Source organism: Anthonomus grandis, chromosome 10 (assembly GCF_022605725.1).
Source record: "Anthonomus grandis grandis chromosome 10, icAntGran1.3, whole genome shotgun sequence".
Lineage (NCBI taxonomy): Eukaryota > Metazoa > Arthropoda > Insecta > Coleoptera > Curculionidae > Anthonomus > Anthonomus grandis.
In genome coordinates, this window is record NC_065555.1 from 27,785,117 (window position 1) to 27,804,240 (window position 19,124).

Here is a 19,124-nt window from a genome sequence, read left to right on the forward strand (position 1 = left end):
GAGTAATTAAAAGTATGTTTAATATTCATTTCTCTATGATCTTCGGGAACTGTCTATTGAATTTTACCGCTATTTTACGGATGCACTGTATATCAGCGCCATCTCTCCGTCAACATTGTCACGCGATAAGTTTATCGGCAGCGAAATTGCATTCATTAGAAAAATTTTAGGTTGGCAGCGCCGTTGACGCCAATTTCAACCTGATGATGCATGATGGGAAAATCATGAACGTTTTTCTTGACAAGTGACCATTGTTACGCATTTTCGCGAAAAATAAACAGAACGTTTTAGGTAAAGTAAAACACAATTTCCTAAACGAACCGTTTGGTCGCGAGGAAAATTTCGTGCGCGATGTAAAAAGTCGATCAGCGATTTCGGGCGAAAGTTACGAATTTGGCCACCGAGTTTGGTTTGAGCGGGGTGCCTTCCTGTCAAACAACACAACAACAATTCGTCTGGCCATTAAGTATTAACAAAAAACATGTTAATACTCTAAAAAAGTGGTAATTTAATTGATATTGAGTCGGCTCAAAAATGTTTGAGGCGGACGAGAGTGTGGACAGCCCACCCAGTTATTCCAGTGGGGACATAGTTTGGGTTAAGCTTAGTGGTTGCTGGTGGCCTGGGGAGGTGAAGAATCAGGCTGATTTGCCTAGTGATCTTGTATCAGACTTTAAAAAGCCTCCTTTGGTTATTGTCAAGTTTTTTGATGAGGATTCTTAGTAAGTATTCTTTTTTTTATTATGGTTAAATAAATATTATAAATAATACTGAGGCACTATTAGGGCTTATCTTATTTTATTAATTTCAAATTTGATTCATTATTTTCTCAGTACCAAGAACATGCAGGGCAATAATTTAAAAACTTTCAATAATATTTTTTAGTTTGAGCAACTAATAAAGGTTCTAGTCGACTTTAGGTATCTCCGAATTTTAACATTTTTGAATATGAAATAGTAAGCTAATCTTCTTTGGACTATTTTAAGCAAAAAAAATTGGAGGATGAATAACATTTTCTTTAATAAAAAAATAAAAATAAAAAAAATCATGACAATGTGTACCTATGTACTATATAAACTCGTTGTTGAACATTCACCGCAAGAGCTTTATGGCTTAATGGTATTGGGAGTGAACTATGAGCCGGTCGGTCTGGGTTCAGATTTCAACTGCGCCAGTTTTACTTTTTTTATTTTTTTTGCGACTAAGAATTTTGTAGTTTTGGAAAAATTACTTAATTTAAATGAAATTATACATAAAATATGACCAAAAAGATGAAATTGTTTATATAACATAAAAAAAAAAGATTTTACCTTTTCTTGTAATTAAGTCCCTTTATTTTCGTGTAAAAAAACATACCGAAGACACCCATAATGTATTATTTATTGTTTTGGTACTTTTTAGATTTCGATCCTAATTAAAAATAATATGAAATATGCCTATATTTAAAATTAAGTCTAGAGAATATTTATTTATAAATAACAAAAACAAAATTCCCTTCCACCTTCCTTCATTATTCTTTTTTATTGACGTTTGACATAACGTATAACGCCACGAGGTGACAGCGTTGCCATACATGTTCTTTGATTAAATAATTTTTTATTTCTTCTATATGAATGTTTTAGTGTTTTGGGCTCGGTTTAATTGCATTGGGTTGATTTTGGGTTGCGTTAGCACACGGGGGGCATAAGCCCCCCATGTTTTTCGGTGTTGGGTTGGGCTGGGATGACATGAGATGAGACGGGTTGGGATGGGTTGGGTTGGGTTGGGTTGGGATAAATTGTTTAAAGCTAGGATGTTGAGCACAAGGGGGGCGTAAGCCCCCCCTTGTGCTTGACATTTACGAGCCCTCTCTATATTTTTTCATATGAATAGAATCTCAAAATGCTAGAAAATATGGAAGCTACGAACCTTTGCATAAGGGAATGAATTTTTTGCTTGTGTACAAATGTGTGTAAAAGTAAAACCCATTCACTATTATAGTGTAAAAACACTGCTAGCATTTTGGCAAATAGATTTATATGTCTTTCATATTTTCTCTTATATAAGATATGCTTTTTAGATGTGCTTGTTGCTTATTACATATATACACAATTTGGCAACTGCAAGATCATATGTCAAAAGTTTGACAATGTAATTATCAATAGCAACGAGTTTCGATCATCAAATAGAGTAGAGTAGACCTCATTTTTTACATAATTTAATATTATTTTTTAGCGTCCTATGTGAATGATCCGCAAATTTTTTTCTCTTAATCTATTCTTTTCAAAGTACTCTTTATGCTCAAATTTTAAAATATTGCAAAATTGAAGATACTTAAAGTCGACAAGACCCTCATAATAATAATAATAATATGTCTTTATTAAAAAAAAAACAATATTAATCTTACAATATTACCTAATACTACATTGCCAAAGGCGAAGATTCGCTTAAAGCTACTTTTTAACTCTTAACCTTCCTAACAATCACAGTTTAAATGGAGAAAATGAGAAAAAAAAAACAAAAAAAGAAACAAGTATATATAAAGCATTTATCTTCTTGAAAACTAGACTATATTTTAGATTGATTTAAAAACAAAAGTCTATAATATTTCCTATACACATTTAATGAAGTATTAAATATTGGTTTATAGGTATTAAAGAACTTAGTGGCACATTATAAGTAAAAGATCACTCAGAGCCGTGAAATGGTGCGGCATGGTCAATATATTGAATTAATATTTATTTATTTATTTACGGAATCCATTTACAAAAGTGTTACATAGCATACCCATACAAACATATATATTCAGATACAAAACTATCTATAAATCAATGAAAGGTGTAGATGAGTTAATTAATTAAAGCCCCTATGAAATAATATTCTTTAACTGCCCCTTAAAATGTAATCCTAGAGTCAAAAAAGCGGGTCCGTTAAAGTTAAAGGGACGTCTAAAAAATGATTTTTTTTTGAAAATTTTTACATAGAATGTTGAGTTTGAACATTTTATTGATAAAAAAGTGAGGATGAAGTAAAAAAATGCAAAATTTTGAAAATTATAAAGGATTTTCTACTTACGTATGATTCACAATTACACCCGGCTTAACTACACTCTATTTGCGACTAGGCATCACGTTGACCATTATATATGCTATTAATTTAAATTTAAAGCCTTAAGTAACAAAATTCTGCAACTTAAAAGGATTTACATCACTATACAAACTATACAAATATTAAACAATGAGAAGGCAAAAGATTTACTTATAAAACAAAATTGGGAAAACACTATCTTAAATATTAATGATGTCGAAATTGCAACCAACATTTTTTATAATGTTGTCGAACATATTATACAAAGCTGTGAAGAGACAAAAATATTAAAACAAAAAATAATTAAAAAAATAAAACCTTGGATAACTGCTGCTATTATATGTTCAATAAAAAATAGGGACAAAATGAAAAGAAAATTGAATAAAAATTATAGTTTGGAAAAAGAACAACAATATAAAACATACAGAAACTCATTGGGTAAAATAATAAATAAATGTAAAAATGACTATTACAAAACAAAAATTGAGGAATCTAAGAATAATATGAGCAAAATGTATAAGGTTATAAATGAGGTTACAAATCAAATTACTACTAAAGGAAATGACATAATAAAAATAAAAAATAATAACAAAGAATTTTCAAATAACAAAGACATGGCAAACTTTTGTAATCAGTATTTTATAAATGTAGGAGTAAATATGCAAAACCAAATAAAAAAACCAAAAAAACAATTCAAAATTAATCATAACAGTGTATCTTCAATGTTTCTAAAACCAACTAATAGGAATGAAATAATTAAACATATTTTTTCGTTAAAAAACAATTCAGCACCTGGGATAGATACTATTAGCTCAAAATTTATAAAAAAATTTCATATTTACCTTATTGAACCATTGGTTCACATTATCAACCTAATATTTAAAACAGGAACAGTACCTACTCAATTTAAAGTATCAATAATCACTCCAATATATAAATCAGGTGATAAATGTGAAATAGGTAACTATCGTCCTATAAGTGTGATCAATAATTTTTCCAAGCTCTTCGAGAAATGTTTGAAAGATAGACTTATTGACTATTTACAAAAAAATAACATATTAACACAAAATCAGTTTGGTTTCATTGGGGGGCTCAGCGCATCCGATGCTGTCTGCGAATTAACAAAGCGAGTGAATCAGGCTTTTGATGGTGATAGAAAGTGTTTGGCAGTGTTTCTGGACCTAGCAAGGGCCTTTGACACTGTACCGCATGAGCTTTTGCTAGATACTTTAAGATCTTATGGTATTAGAGGTCCAGTGTCAAGGGTCTTTGAAAGTTACTTGGGGGACAGAAAACAGTCTTTAAAAATAAATAATGAGATTAGTGAACCATCTTATATAAAAATTGGAATTCCACAAGGAACAGTTATTGGACCTATACTCTTTATAACTTATATTAACGCTCTTACCAATCTTAAAATTCATGACGGGTCACTGATATCATATGCAGATGACACGGTTGCGGTGTTTCACGGAATTTCTTGGGGAGACACAAAAAAAACTGCAGAACTTGGTCTAGCAACAGTCAAGAACTGGCTGGATTCTTTTAAATTAAGTCTCAATAGTCAAAAAACAAACTATATTGCATTTTCTATAACAGCTGCTAATCGCCCCAGCTTTCAACAAATTAAACTTGAATTAACTGATATCAAGGAAGTTTCATTTACTAAATATCTGGGTATCATTGTGGATAAACATTTAAAATGGGACCAACACATTCTAAAATTAACACAAAACATCCGTAAACTTATTTATCGATTTCATATTTTGAGAAATATCTTAAATGAAAAACTACTAATTTTAATTTATAAATCCTTGGTTGAGTCCTTGTTAAGGTATGGGGTGATTGTCTGGGGAGGTCTATACAAGAATTGTTTAAAACAACTTAATGTAGTACAAAACTTTATTTTAAAAGTTATATACAAAAAACAAAAAAGATTTCCTACACAACAATTATATTCTGAAGAAATTTTTAATATACGCTCAATTTACATATTGTCAACATGCATTTATACACATAAATCAGAAAAAATCAAGAATTATGTTAGTCATTCCTACACAACCCGAAATAATATAAACAGACACCTAAAAATACCAAACATAAAAAAAACTATAGGGCAACGATTTTTAGGATACTTGTCCCCGAAATTTTATAACATCTTACCAAACAGCTTAAAAAATATAAATAATATTAAAAACTTTAGTAAGGTCTGTAGAAAATTTATTTATTCAAATATAGATAAATTTAATTTTTTTAAATAGTTTTGGGAAGAGAAATTTTATTGGAGAATTTTGGTTTAGTTGTAGATTATGGTTAGTTATATTTTATATTATTACTAAAATTTTGTGATTTCTCAACATACACAAACAGATGTTACAACATCTAGGTGTATGTTAAAAACAATGACTGTTAACTATTATTATTGAATATAATTAAGTTAAAAATTGTTATAATATAAACAAAATGATTAATAAATTTGAATTTGAATTTGAATTTTCTTTAGGTGATAAACACAAATTTCCACACGCAAATATAGTAATAAGTAAAGCTGAATGTGGTCGACGTTGACGTGAAACGAACGTGTTGTGGTGTGAGCTCATGTTTTGGAATCATATTGAGTGATTTGGATCCAGAAATAAGAGAAATACTGGATGTTAGAAGTTACCAATCTGTGTTGTGCTTATGAATACTAAGCTGCTGTTTTAACTAGCTGTAATTTTGTTTAAAGATAAAATTGCATAATATCGTCGTTTTACAACGTTGCCAACGCATTTCTTAAAAAGTTTTTACAACTATGGAAGGGATGCAATGCGGGTTTTGTACCCAAGCTTGTTATTTTAAGGAAAATAAAACACTTTTGTTTGGATGTGCATGTGACAATTGCAGAAAGGTTTCTTGTAGGGATTGTAGTAAGATATCATCACAAGAGATTAGATGCGCAATCGCTAAAACTAGAACCGTCTTGATATGGTGCAAGGATTGCATAGATAACTTCACTAAGTTCACTTCTGGAGGCAATTTGGAGAATTCTAAAGAACCTAGTAATTCTGGTGTGTCCACACAGTTAACAAATAGTTTGATTAATACTTCTAAATGCCTTATAAATGAATCTTTGGAAGGTATAGAAGAACGCCTTCAAAACAAACTGGAAAACTGGGCCAAGAATGTCATCGATAGTAACAAGGACCTAGTAAGATTCTTGCTGCAGAATAAAAATGACAACCTAAATACCCAGGCAGTTCCTGACAACGTGACACCGCCGCTACCGTTTCCGCAACAATCCAACAGCAGAAATATCTTTGAATCAGCTGTTCAAAGTAGAGTGAAACAGGTAGATGCCGCTAAAACTTCCTCTTCTTCTTTGTTTCCTAAAAGAGCAACGGCGGAGAAACGTCACTCAGACAGTCACTCAGACAATGACAAGGTAAACATAAACAATGAATCAGCTGGGACTGGGAACTCTGGAACAACGGATGTTGGGGGCGACCATCTGCAACAGGGATTTACTTTGGGACAAAATCGAAAACGTACAAATACAAATCGTAATCGGAATCTGGTTTTAGGAGAAGCGGACTTTCGAGGTGATGAAAATTTCGCAGGTTCAGTAAATAGGGAATATTTTTATCTGGGACGTGTTAAAATGGGAGTGACCCCTGGTTTTATTGAAGAGCACATTAAAAAAGCGGTGCCCTCAGATTAGAGACCTTAAAGTAGAATTGTTGCCAGTTAAGGGTGAGACTATTTCTTTTAAGATAAGCATCAACGGCGATTGTAGGGATGATTTTTTAAGGCCGGATAACTGGCCTAGAGGGGTTATCTTGCGAAAATTTTGGTTAAATAATAAACGCAAGATAAATTTTCATCAAAATCAAATGAATCAGACCATAGTTTAGTGCGCGATGGCCCTTCTGGTTCAGGTGTTTGTGTGTATTATGCTAATACAGGTGGTATGAGAACTAAAATAAAAGATTTTCAGCAGGCACTTAGTTGCTGCTGCTATGATATTGTTATGATTGCAGAGACTTGGTTAACATCTGAATATTCAGATGCTGAAATTGGTGTATCAAACTATGATTTATATAGATATGATCGTCAAATGGGTACGAATACTACCAAGGCTCGTGGAGGTGGTGTATTGATTGCGGCTAAAAAGAGTTTATGTACACATAGAATTGGTATCCCACTTGTTGATGTGGATATTTATCAGATCTATTTGACTTTTACAATAGACAATCAAAGCTTTGTTGTTGGTTGCATTTATATACCATCTCCATCTCCACTTCAAGCCTATTTAAGCCATTGTGAATCCGTTGAATATGTATATAGTAGATATTCAAGTAGTTTGTTTGTCTTGGCAGGTGACTACAATTTACCACATGCTAGATGGGAGAATGATGATCTTGGTTTGGTGGTTGGTGGTTGTCTGGAGAGTGACAGAGAGTCTGTGCTTTCTCTGGCCAACTGCTTTAGCTTCTATAACTTTTTCCAGGTAAATGGGGTTCTAAATACCAACGGGGTTGCCTTGGATCTCGTATTTAGTAGCTCAGATTTAATTAGTGTTGAACGTGCAATAGACAAAATTTTTGAGAATAGCTTGCACCATACAGCAATTAGTTTCGACCTTTGTTGTGCAGAAAATTCTGATGATATGATATATGAGGAATATTTTTATGATTTTGGTAAGGGAGATTACATAGCAATTAATGATTGTCTTGCTGGGATAGACTGGAATCAATTGTTTTTGGGAGAGACATCTATTGATGTCATAGTTTCTGTTGAAACCCACAAAATGTTAAACTTAAATACTTTTTGTAAGCCAGCAACAGCGTATTTACAGACTAGAAAGTCATGCGTTGCGGGTGGCCTATAAGTAATTTGTAAGTAATAGGTTAAGTACACGTGTGAATATTGCAGCAGGTAGTAGCAAGGTTAAGTTTATGTTTTTCTGTAAATTCTTTTCGGCGTCTTTTTATGGTAAAATAAAAGTTTTTTTCTCTGCGTTAATTCAGTGGAGTTTCATTTCTGAACGGGTAGTTTGTAGTGAACCCACATTTTTATGGCGACCGTGACAGGACGCAGAGGAAAATAGTAGTGAAACGCCGGTAAAGTGTGAAAACCTAAGTTGTCTTTTGTCGCCGTTTGTATTCGAATTACGCCTCAGTTTTTGTGCTGTTTCGGTTTTGAGGCCGGTTTGACCGAATTCGTGTATTAAAAAAGCGAAAAGACAATGTCGGGACTCGATAATAAGAAAAAAGTTCGTGCCGTAGTCCGTGGCTCCTTTACAAAATACGCTAATGAGCTCGATAGTCTTTTGACACAACCTGGAACTGATCCACAAGCAATAGAGGTATGTCGCGACATTCTGAAGGACAGGTTTAACGAATTAAAGGCTGTTAGTTCCGAGTGCTTTTATCTACTGTTAGATGAAAATACAAGTGAGGCAGACCTGACCGCAGACAGGGATTGTTGTGATGGTTATGAAAGGAGGTTCAAGGAACTGAGCATAAAAAGTGCCAAAAGGGTGTCAGCAGTACCTAGAGACGAAGAGGAGGTTCCAGACAGGAGCGAACATGACTATGACATACGTTATTTGGGTAAGAGAAAGTTTAAATTACCTACCATACAGTTTAAACAGTTTGACGGTAACATTAGGGATTGGCTTTCTTTCTGGACCCAATTTAAAAAAGTTGATGAGGATCCAGACATAGATGCAGCAGATAAAGTCGAATATCTAATACAAGCTACTGTGCCTAATAGCCGAGCCCGAAACCTCGTTAACAGTTTTCCTGCCACTGGGGAAAATTATTCTAAAATTGTCGATAGCCTTAAGTCACGTTTTGGTAGGGAAGATATTCAGGTAGAGGTTTATGTTAGAGAACTGTTAAAACTTGTACTGAATAATGCCGTCTCCAAAGCCAAGCCTGATGTGTCAACTCTGTACGACAGTATTGAAACCCAGCTGCGAGCTCTGGAAACCCTGGGCATAACGCCAGATAAGTATTCTTCTATGCTTTACCCTTTAATTGAGTCCTGTTTGCCTGAGGACTTGTTGAGAGTGTGGCAAAGAACTTCAGGTATCCTGTGTGCAGAAATCTCCAATGAAGAGGAGCCGGATGAAAGTGAGTCTGTGTCTGGAGCGTCCTGTATTAATTCTCTGGAAAATAGATTAAAGGCCTTGCTTAAGTTTCTTAGAAATGAGGTGGATAATGAGCAGAGGATTTCCATGGCATCGGAGGGATTTGGTCTGCACAAGCCAAGGGGCCTCACTTCAAGAGAAGGGGAAGGAAAACCAGGGAGTTCTGATTCTCGTGGTGTGTTGCCTACAGCTGCTAATCTTGTCAACCAGGAGCAGAGTTTAGAACTACGACATGGCAATCGAGCTACGTGTATCTTTTGTGAGAGGCATCATGACAGTCCGAGTTGCTTCAAGGCGCAGAGTTTTTCCTTAGAAAAAAGAAGGGAGATTTTGTCTGCAAAAAGGGCATGCTACAGGTGCTTAAAAGTTGGTCATCAGTCTCGCAGGTGTCATGCTCGTCTTAAATGTGTGATTTGTGGTAAATCCCATGTAGTTTTGATGTGTCCCGAATCAGGAACCCATAGATCAGCTAAACCAGGTGAAAATAGCACTCCAAGAGAAAATAACAATCTTGCTGAAATGCAGCTTTCCTGCACCAGTGACTCCAAAAGACAGCATGTGTTTTTGCAGACCCTAAGGGTGAAAATCAAGGGTGAAAATTGCATGAAGGAAGTAAGAGCTCTCATTGATACTGGATCACAGCGCTCATACATTTTGAAATCTACAGTGCAGACGTTGCAGCTTGTGGCCAAGTCGAGGGAAAATATCATGCACTGCTTATTTGGAGGTGTTTTGTCAGAGCAGTCCCACAGTGTTTATGAGATTCATTTGTCGCAGGACAATGGTTTTAAGTGTAGGTTTGATGTGTTAGACCAGCCTAAGATTTGCAGTGAAATTCCCAGTGTTTTTTCCGGAGTGTGGATGGATGAGCTGCAAAACCTAAATATTGAAGTTAGTGATGTGGGACAGTCAGCGACTATTGAGTTGTTAATCGGTTCTGATGTAGCCGGAAAGTTATATACAGGTCGCACACAAAGACTCAGCTGTGGGCTGACAGCCATGGAAACTTTGCTAGGCTGGACGATTATGGGTAAAGTGCCAATAGAGCCTGGTGAAGAAAATGTATCCCACAGCTTTTTAAATTGTATGGTGATGGATTCCAGTATAAGTAATCTATGGGAACTGGACATACTAGGAATCACTGACCCCGTGGCTAATAAAAGTAAGCTGGATTTGGAAAAGGCGGCTTTAGAATTTTTTGACCAGACGGTTCAAGTAAATGAAGAAGGGAGGTATGAAGTGAGGCTTCCATGGCTGGATGGACACCCCCCACTACCGACCAACCATTCCATAGGAAAGAAGAGACTTGGAACAACTCTTAAGAAATTGAAGTCAGAAAATGTATATGAGTCATATGATACCATTTTCCAGGAATGGCTTCAAGAAGGTGTTATAGAGCTTGTGCCTGACAGTGATGACAACTTGGGCCATTATCTGCCACACCGGCCAGTAATAAAATCGAGTTCCAACTGCACAACCAAAATAAGGCCAGTTTTTGACGCCAGTGCAAAAGTAAAAGGAAAAGTTTCATTAAACCAGTGTCTGGAAAAAGGTCCTAACCTTATCGAGCTGATTCCAGAGATTTTAACACGATTCAGGCGAAGTAAGATTGGAGTGACCTCAGACGTCAAAAAAGCTTTTCTACAGATAAGTGTACACCCTACAGACCGAGATTTTTTAAAGTTTATTTGGGTTGATTCTCGGGAAAAGGAAATAGTGTACCGACACAGGCGTGTTGTTTTTGGTGTGACAAGTAGCCCATTTTTACTTGCAGCAACAATCAAACATCATCTTTCTTTGGAAATAAAAAAGTGTGATGAAGGTACTTCTGTTTTTGACAGTTCCATACTCACAACTTTAGCTAAGTGCTTCTATGTGGACAATTGTGTGAACAGCGTACCGGATTTTGAAACTTTGCAGAATTTTATAAGTCAGTCCACTAAGATTTTGGCACAGGCAAAGTTTGAACTAAGAGGGTGGGAGTTCTCTAATGCTACACAAGTTGTAGGTGATGGTGCTTCCATTGAAGCCACACCTCTCCTAGGTCTTGTCTGGAATACACACACTGATACTTTGGGTATAAATAAAGAATGTCTTAGAGATTTGGAGTCGCTTTTGGATAAACCTGTTACCAAGAGGATCATGTTGTCATTAGCTCAAAAAGTGTTCGATCCCATAGGATTTACATCCCCGACTACGTTGATTCCAAAATTGTTACTCCAGAACACTTGGAAAGAAAAATTGTCATGGGATGCAGAAGTTGGTCCCGATATTGAGAAGTTGTTTCGAGATTGGACTAAAGACTTACCCATTCTGTTCAATATACAGGTTCCCCGTTGGATAAATGGGACGGGTAATGAAAAGGAAATGAGCCTACACACGTTCTGCGACGCAAGTAAGAGTGCCTATGCCGCTGCCGTATTTATAAGGTGTGTCTATCAAGACAAGGTTTATCTTACTCTTTTGGCTGCTAAAAGTCGAGTTGCTCCATTGAAAATTGTAACCATACCTCGAATGGAGTTGTTGGGAGCAGTCATTGGCACTAGATTGTGCAATTCTATAAAAGAAGCTCTTGAACTTGATATAGAATGTTTTTTCTGGACTGATTCGACAACAGTGTTGTCATGGATCAGAAGAGATGAGGAGTGGGGCACGTTTGTAGGCAATAGAGTGACTGAGATCAGGAAAACCACCGCAATAGACAGCTGGCACCACGTTCCTGGTTCTCAAAATCCTGCAGATCTCCCCTCAAGAGGATGTTCACCTCGACAGCTATATGAGTCGAGATGGTGGGAGGGTCCCAATTGGCTGCGTGAAAATCATGATTTGTGGCCCCATGAAACTGGCACATACAATGAGACAGAAATATTTTCTGAAAAGAAAAAATGTGTGGTAGCTAGCTTGGTGAATTCCGAAGCAGCTAAGGCTTCAGAGGAATGGCATTTATCCTATTTCTCAAGCTATATCAAAACTGTTCGGATGATAGCTTGGATATTGAGGTTTACACACAATGTTCGACAGGGAGATAAGCGTGTTGGTGAGCTGTCAGCTGAAGAGATGGATCGGGCAGAAATTGTTGTCTTAAAAGTTGTGCAACAGGAGTGTTTTTTGAAGAATGATCAGAGACTGAAGACATTGGACATATACCAAGATGATTCTGGCCTTATACGCTTGAGATCACGTGTTGCTAATCGGGAAGACACTGTATACTTTCGCAGGCCAATAGTGTTACCTTCACGCCATGTTGTGACTGAAAGACTCATTTTTGATACCCACAGGAGGTCTTGTCACGTTGGCGCTCAGGGCTTGTTGAGTTTGTTGAGGGAAAAATATTGGATATTGGGTGGAAGGAGATATATTAGAAGTGTTATTTCAAAATGTGTAATATGTCGGCGGCACACACTCAAGGGTATTCAAGTCCAGACTCCACCTCTTCCTGCAGATCGAGTTAATGATGCATCAGCTTTCCAGATCACTGGTGTAGATTTCGCTGGCCCTCTGCATCTTAGGACAGGGGAGAAGGTTTGGATATGTATTTTCACGTGCGCTATTTATAGAGCGGTACATTTGGAAATAGCTACTTCACTATCCACCGAGTGCTTTATGAAAGTTTTAAGAAGATTTGTCGCTCGAAGAGGAAGGCCAAAGGTTGTATATAGCGACAATGGTACCAACTTTGTTGGGACAGAAAATCTATTTAAACGACTAGAGTGGAGTGAGGTGGAACGATTTGCAGCTGTGGAGCGGATAACGTGGCGCTTCAACCCGCCAACCGCAGCCTGGTGGGGCGGGTTTTGGGAGCGGCTTATAGGAATTCTAAAGGGACTGTTGCGAAAAGTTCTTGGACGTGCGGCGCTTACTTATGAGGACTTACTTACGGTAATATGTGACTGTGAACAAATAATAAACTCTCGACCTTTGACATATATATCCGAAGACGCGAACGACTTGGTACCTCTTACTCCTGTGATGTTTACACGCGACTTGTCAGAAGATATGTTACCTGAGTGCGAAATTGTAGAGCGATCTTCATTGTGTCGAAAAGTAAAGCGAATACAAAAACTTCGGGAAGATTTACGGGCAAGATTTCGTAATGAGTACCTTGGACATCTTCGAAACATCTCTTGTGTTAAGTCTCCTAGGCAAGTTAAAATTGGGGATGTTGTACTCGTCGGTAATGACCATGGCAAAAGAATTGACTGGCCACTTGGTCGAATTACCGAGCTTTTACCCGGTAAGGATGGTGTTGTGCGTTTAGTGCGCGTTTCTACGGTAAATGGAGCGATGCTGCGTCCTGTGCAAAGGGTCTATGCTTTAGAAGAGGCCGGAGTACCCGTTGATGCTGGCATTGGCTACTCAGAAGTTCAAGCGGTTCCATCGGAGGCTGTTAAGAGTGTTAAGAAGCCATCCGCGATCGGGAGTGTAAATAGCAGAGCACCCGCTTCGAGTAACAGTGATTCCTCTGATGAGGAAGTGAGTGATGATGTGCCTTTCTCGGAAAATGGGAATGACCAGATCAAGTGTGCCACCGCTAAAGTCACGCGTAGTGGGAGGGCAATAAAGTTACCTGTCCGATATAATGACTAACTTAGGGACTGGTAAGAACATTTTGTTTTAGTTTTTTATGCGAGAAACTTGTGTTTAGTTTCTCGGGTGGGAGAATGTTGAAACCCACAAAATGTTAAACTTAAATACTTTTTGTAAGCCAGCAACAGCGTATTTACAGACTAGAAAGTCATGCGTTGCGGGTGGCCTATAAGTAATTTGTAAGTAATAGGTTAAGTACACGTGTGAATATTGCAGCAGGTAGTAGCAAGGTTAAGTTTATGTTTTTCTGTAAATTCTTTTCGGCGTCTTTTTATGGTAAAATAAAAGTTTTTTTCTCTGCGTTAATTCAGTGGAGTTTCATTTCTGAACGGGTAGTTTGTAGTGAACCCACAGTTTCAATTTTCTATAATGTGATCTACTCCTCAATGGAAAGGTTTATTCCTCTAAAGAGGTACAAAAGTTCTTCTTTTCCATCTTGGTTTTCTTCAGAGCTTCGCAGTTTGATCATAAGAAAGAAACAAATTCACAAAAAGTTTAAAATTAGTGGTCAACAGCAGGATTATGATGAATTTGTATTGTTGAGACAACAATGTGAGTACTTAAGAGAGTTGTGCTATCAACAATACATTAATAAGGTGGAAATGAATCTCGCTGGCAATCCAAGGTACTTCTGGTCATATATTCAAAATAAAAGAACTGGTTTTAGTCTTCCTTCCAGAATGACATACAATAACAGGATTAGTATGAATATCTCGGATACTGCGGATATGTTTGCAGAATACTTTTCATCGGTCTACTCGGATGAGCAAGTCAATGACATATCATCTTTTGATTTTGATAAATCAATTTGTCTGAGCACTTTAACTCTGTCAACACAGGATGTTTATGAGGTTATTACTTCCTCTAAGAATAAGCTCTGCTCTGGACCAGATGGGATTCCGGCATTCTTCCTAAAGAAATGTGTTTGTGTTCTTACGAAACCAATACTGTTCATTTTTAACAAATCTCTAGGTACTGGTTCTTATCCCACTCTCTGGAAGAGAAGTTTTCTAAAACCCATTTTTAAATCTGGTAGTAGAAATGAAATTTCCAATTATCGGGCTGTGTGTAACCAATCTGAGTTGCCAAAGCTGCTTGACTGCCTGGTCAGTCATAGGATTGCCTGGAGTTTTAAATCTTTATTTAATCCTGAGCAATTTGGATTTATAAAAGGCAGATCTACTGATGCTAATTTGGTGCTGTATGTCAACTACCTCTACCGCTGCTTGGAGAAGGGACTTCAGGTTGACTCAATATATACAGATTTTTCCAAGGCTTTTGATCGAGTTAACCATGGGGTACTCTTGCAGAAGCTTAGGGCTTTAGGTATTGTGGGGCCTCTTCTTCAGTGGATCTCGGGATTCATCAGAGGTAGAACCCAGATTGTTAATCTTGGAGGGACATGTTCCTCTGAAATTTTGGTACCATCTGGGGTGCCACAGGGCTCTCACTCGGGCCCTGTTTTGTTTTGCCTCTTTTTGATTGATTTAGTTTGGAAACTTGAAAATTGTCGTGTGTTAATGTTTGCTGATGATGTGAAGCTATTTAGGCTTATCACATCCCTTTCTGATGCTGTGCTCCTGCAAAAAGACCTCAATTTATTCTTTGATTGGTGCCACTTGAATAGAATGTCCCTTAATATCAATAAGTGCCATAAGATTACTTTTTCTAAGCAAAGAAACCCTATTGCTTTTCTTTATAAAATAAATAATGTAGCAATTGGTGTCAAAACAGAGGTTTCTGACTTAGGAATATTTATTGACTCCAGGTTGTCTTTTAAAAGTCACATCAATCAGATGACTGGTAGGGCAATGAAAATGCTGGGTTTTATCCAACGGTCTACAACTGATTTGTCTTTGTTTACTTTTAGATTACTTTATTGCTCTCTTGTTAGGCCCATCTTGGAGTATGGCTCAATTGTGTGGTCCCCGTCATATAACTGCTACATTGAGCAGATTGAAAAAACTCAAAATAAATTTTTAAGGGTGGCGGCTTTTAGATGTGGTTACAGGAGACAGGAGTATTACTATCAGTGGGTCAGGGATAACCTGAACTTACCCACATTGGAGTCACGAAGAACATTACTCGACTTATGTTTTATGCATAAGGTTTTAAATGCTACTATAGATTGTCCCGAGTTATTGTCTCTTTTTAAACTTAGGGTGCCTTCCAGATTGAATAGACAATCAGAAATATTTTCAGTCCCATTCCACCATACCAATTATGGTATTAATGAGCCAATTACACGAATGGCTCGAAGTGCTAATAGTCTGTCAGGACAGATAAACTTTTTTGACTCTAGGATAACATCTTTTAAGGGGCAGTTAAAGAATATTATTTCATAGGGGCTTTAATTAATTAACTCATCTACATCTTACACTAATTTATAGATAGTTTTGTATATAATGTTTCTGAATATATATGTTTGTATGGGTATGCTATGTAATACTTTTGTAAATGGATTCCGTTAATAAATAAATAAATAAATAAATAAACAAATCAGGAATATCAAATATGCAAATACGGATTTATTCATGAATAAAAAAAACTGTCAAAATGTCACATATTTATTGGGAGTGGCTACTGTACTAGTACGATTATCGTAATTTTCTGTCCTGTCTTATTATACGGGGCTACCGCCCCGTGTGCGCATACAAGGCGGGCGCACATGGGGCGGCAGTCCCGTGTGCGCACATGGGACTGTGTGGTTGGCGCACATGTGGAGTTGGCATTGCAAAAAGGGATTGGAACCTTGGGTTGGCGCTAAATAGTGGGTTGGGTAGTCGTTTGAGCCCTACTTAGGGAATGGGATAATAGTTAGAAAATGGGAATTATAGGCACAAATAACACATATAAACACGCGGGGCTCCCGCCCCGCGTGTTTGTGCCTATAATTCCTGTGCCTTATTCCTATTCCTAATGCCTATAATGAATTTAAAGATATTTATTGTTTTGACTATAAGTTAATGTACATTAAACCTCATCGTTATTATTTACTTATTAATAATTAAATATCTTAAATTATGTTTTTTTTTTCAAAATGTTTATTTATTATATATAAAATTACATAAAATATCAAATAATTTAAATAAATAATACCTATTTTTTAACACCTGATAAATGTATTTTGTTCATGTAATGTAAAATCTAACTAGGTATATTATGCCTTTATTATCTAAAATTGAGTCCACAGCCCACCCATCCAACTAAAAAGTGTTCCAGGCAAAACCAAAAAATACTACTCGGGACGTAGTGAAGCTACTCCCATTTTCGTCAATAAGGTTATTGTTTTATATTTCGTGTGTCTAAATTACAAAATAGGTAATTATAAGGGTACAAAGTGATAAAGAATCCTGTAAATTTACAATTTTAGCACCCAAAAAGTTCCAAAATTGCCCCAATATATATATTTTTCAATTATAGCAAAATCAAGAGCTAAAAAACCTTGTGCAAGCCGGCAATAGTTACGTATTTAACGTATGTAGAAAAACCTTCATAATTTCCAAAATTTTGTATTTTTTCCAATCATCCTCACTTTTTTATCAATATTTTGACCACGCTCAACATTCTATGTATTATAAATCCTCTATGTAAAAATGTTCAAAAAAAAAATCGGTTCTTAGACGTCCCTTTAACTTTACCGGACCCAAAAAAGCTTATCTGTCCTGACAGACCATTAGCACTTCCAGCCATTCGTGTAATTGGCTCATTAATACCATAATTGGTACGGTGGAATGGGACTGAAAATATTTCTGATTGTCTATTCAATCTGGAAGGCACCCTGGGTTTAAAAAGAGACAATAACTTGGGATAATCTATAGTAGCATTTAAAACCTTATGCGTAAAACATAAGGCGAGTAATGTTCTTCGTGACTCTAATGTCGGTAAGTTCAGGTTATTCCTGACCCACTGATAGTAATACTCCTGTCTCCTGTAACCACATCTAAAAGCAGCCACCCTTAAAAATTTAATTTGAGTTTTTTTGATCTGCTCAATGTAGCAGTTATATGATGGGGACCACACAATTGAGCCATACTCCAAGATGGACCTAACAAGAGAGCAATAAAGTAGTCTAAAAGTAAACAAAGACAAATCAATTGTAGACCGTTGGATAAAACCCAGCATTTTCATTGCCCTACCAGTCACCTGATTGATGTGACTTTTAAAAGACAACCTGGAGTCAATAAATATTCCTAAGTCAGAAACCTCTGTTTTGACACCAATTGCTACATTATTTATTTTATAAAGAAAAGCAATAGGGTTTCTTTGTTTAGAAAAAGTAATCTTATGGCACTTATTGATATTAAGAGACATTCTATTCAAGTGGCACCAATCAACGAACAAATTAAGGTCTTTAAAAGGATGTGATAGGCCTAAATAGCTTCACATCATCAGCAAACATTAGCACACGACAATTTTTAAGTTTCCTAACTAAATCAATCAAAAAGAGGCAAAACAAAACAGGGCCTGAGTGAGAGCCCTGTGGCACCCCAGATGGCACCAAAATTTCAGAGGAACATGTACCTCCAAGATTAACAATCTGGGTTCTACCTCTGATGAATCCCGAGATCCACTGAAGAAGAGGCCCCACAATACCTAAAGCCCTAAGCTTCTGCAAGAGTACCCCATGGTTAACCCTATCAAAAGCCTTGGAAAAATCTGTATATATTGAGTCAACCTGAAGTCCCTTCTCCAAGCAGCGGTAGAGATAGTTGACATACAGCACCAAATTAGCATCAGTAGATCTGCCTTTTATAAATCCAAATTGCTCAGGATTAAATAAAGATTTAAAACTCCAGGCAATCCTATGACTGACCAGGCAGTCAAGCAGCTTTGGCAACTCAGATTGGTTACACACAGACTGATAATTGCAAATTTCATTTCTACTGCCATATTAAAAAATGGGTTTTAGAAAACTTCTCTTCCAGAGAGTGGGATAAGAACCAGTACCTAGAGATTTGTTAAAAATGAACAGTATTGGTTTCGTAAGAACACAAACACATTTCTTTAGGAAGAATGCTGGAATCCCATCTGGTCCAGAGCAGAGCTTATTCTTAGAGGAAGTAATAACCTCATAAACATCCTGCATTGACAGAGTTAAATTGCTCAGACAAATTGATTTATCAAAATCAAAAGATGGTATGTCATTGACTTGCTCATCCGAATAGACAGATGAAAAGTATTCTACAAACATATACGCAGTATCCGAGATATTCATACTAATCCTGTTATTGTATGTCATTCTAGAGGGAAGGCTAAAACCAGTTCTTCTATTTCGAATATATGACCAGAAGTAGAGATTTATTTCCACCTTATTAATATATTGTTGATAGAG

At 36.4% G+C, this 19,124-nt stretch overlaps 1 protein-coding gene across 1 annotated transcript in view; it reads left to right on the forward strand.

Moving 5' to 3' along the window:
- The first annotated feature begins 221 nt into the window (after window positions 1-221).
- Window positions 222-19,124, forward strand: part of LOC126741140 (titin-like) — a 177,162-nt gene continuing 158,259 nt past the window's right edge. The window contains exon 1 of the mRNA XM_050447482.1: window positions 222-722. Coding sequence (XP_050303439.1) covers window positions 535-722 — 188 coding nt within the window. The 5' untranslated portion in view covers window positions 222-534. The remainder of the gene's footprint in view (window positions 723-19,124) is intronic.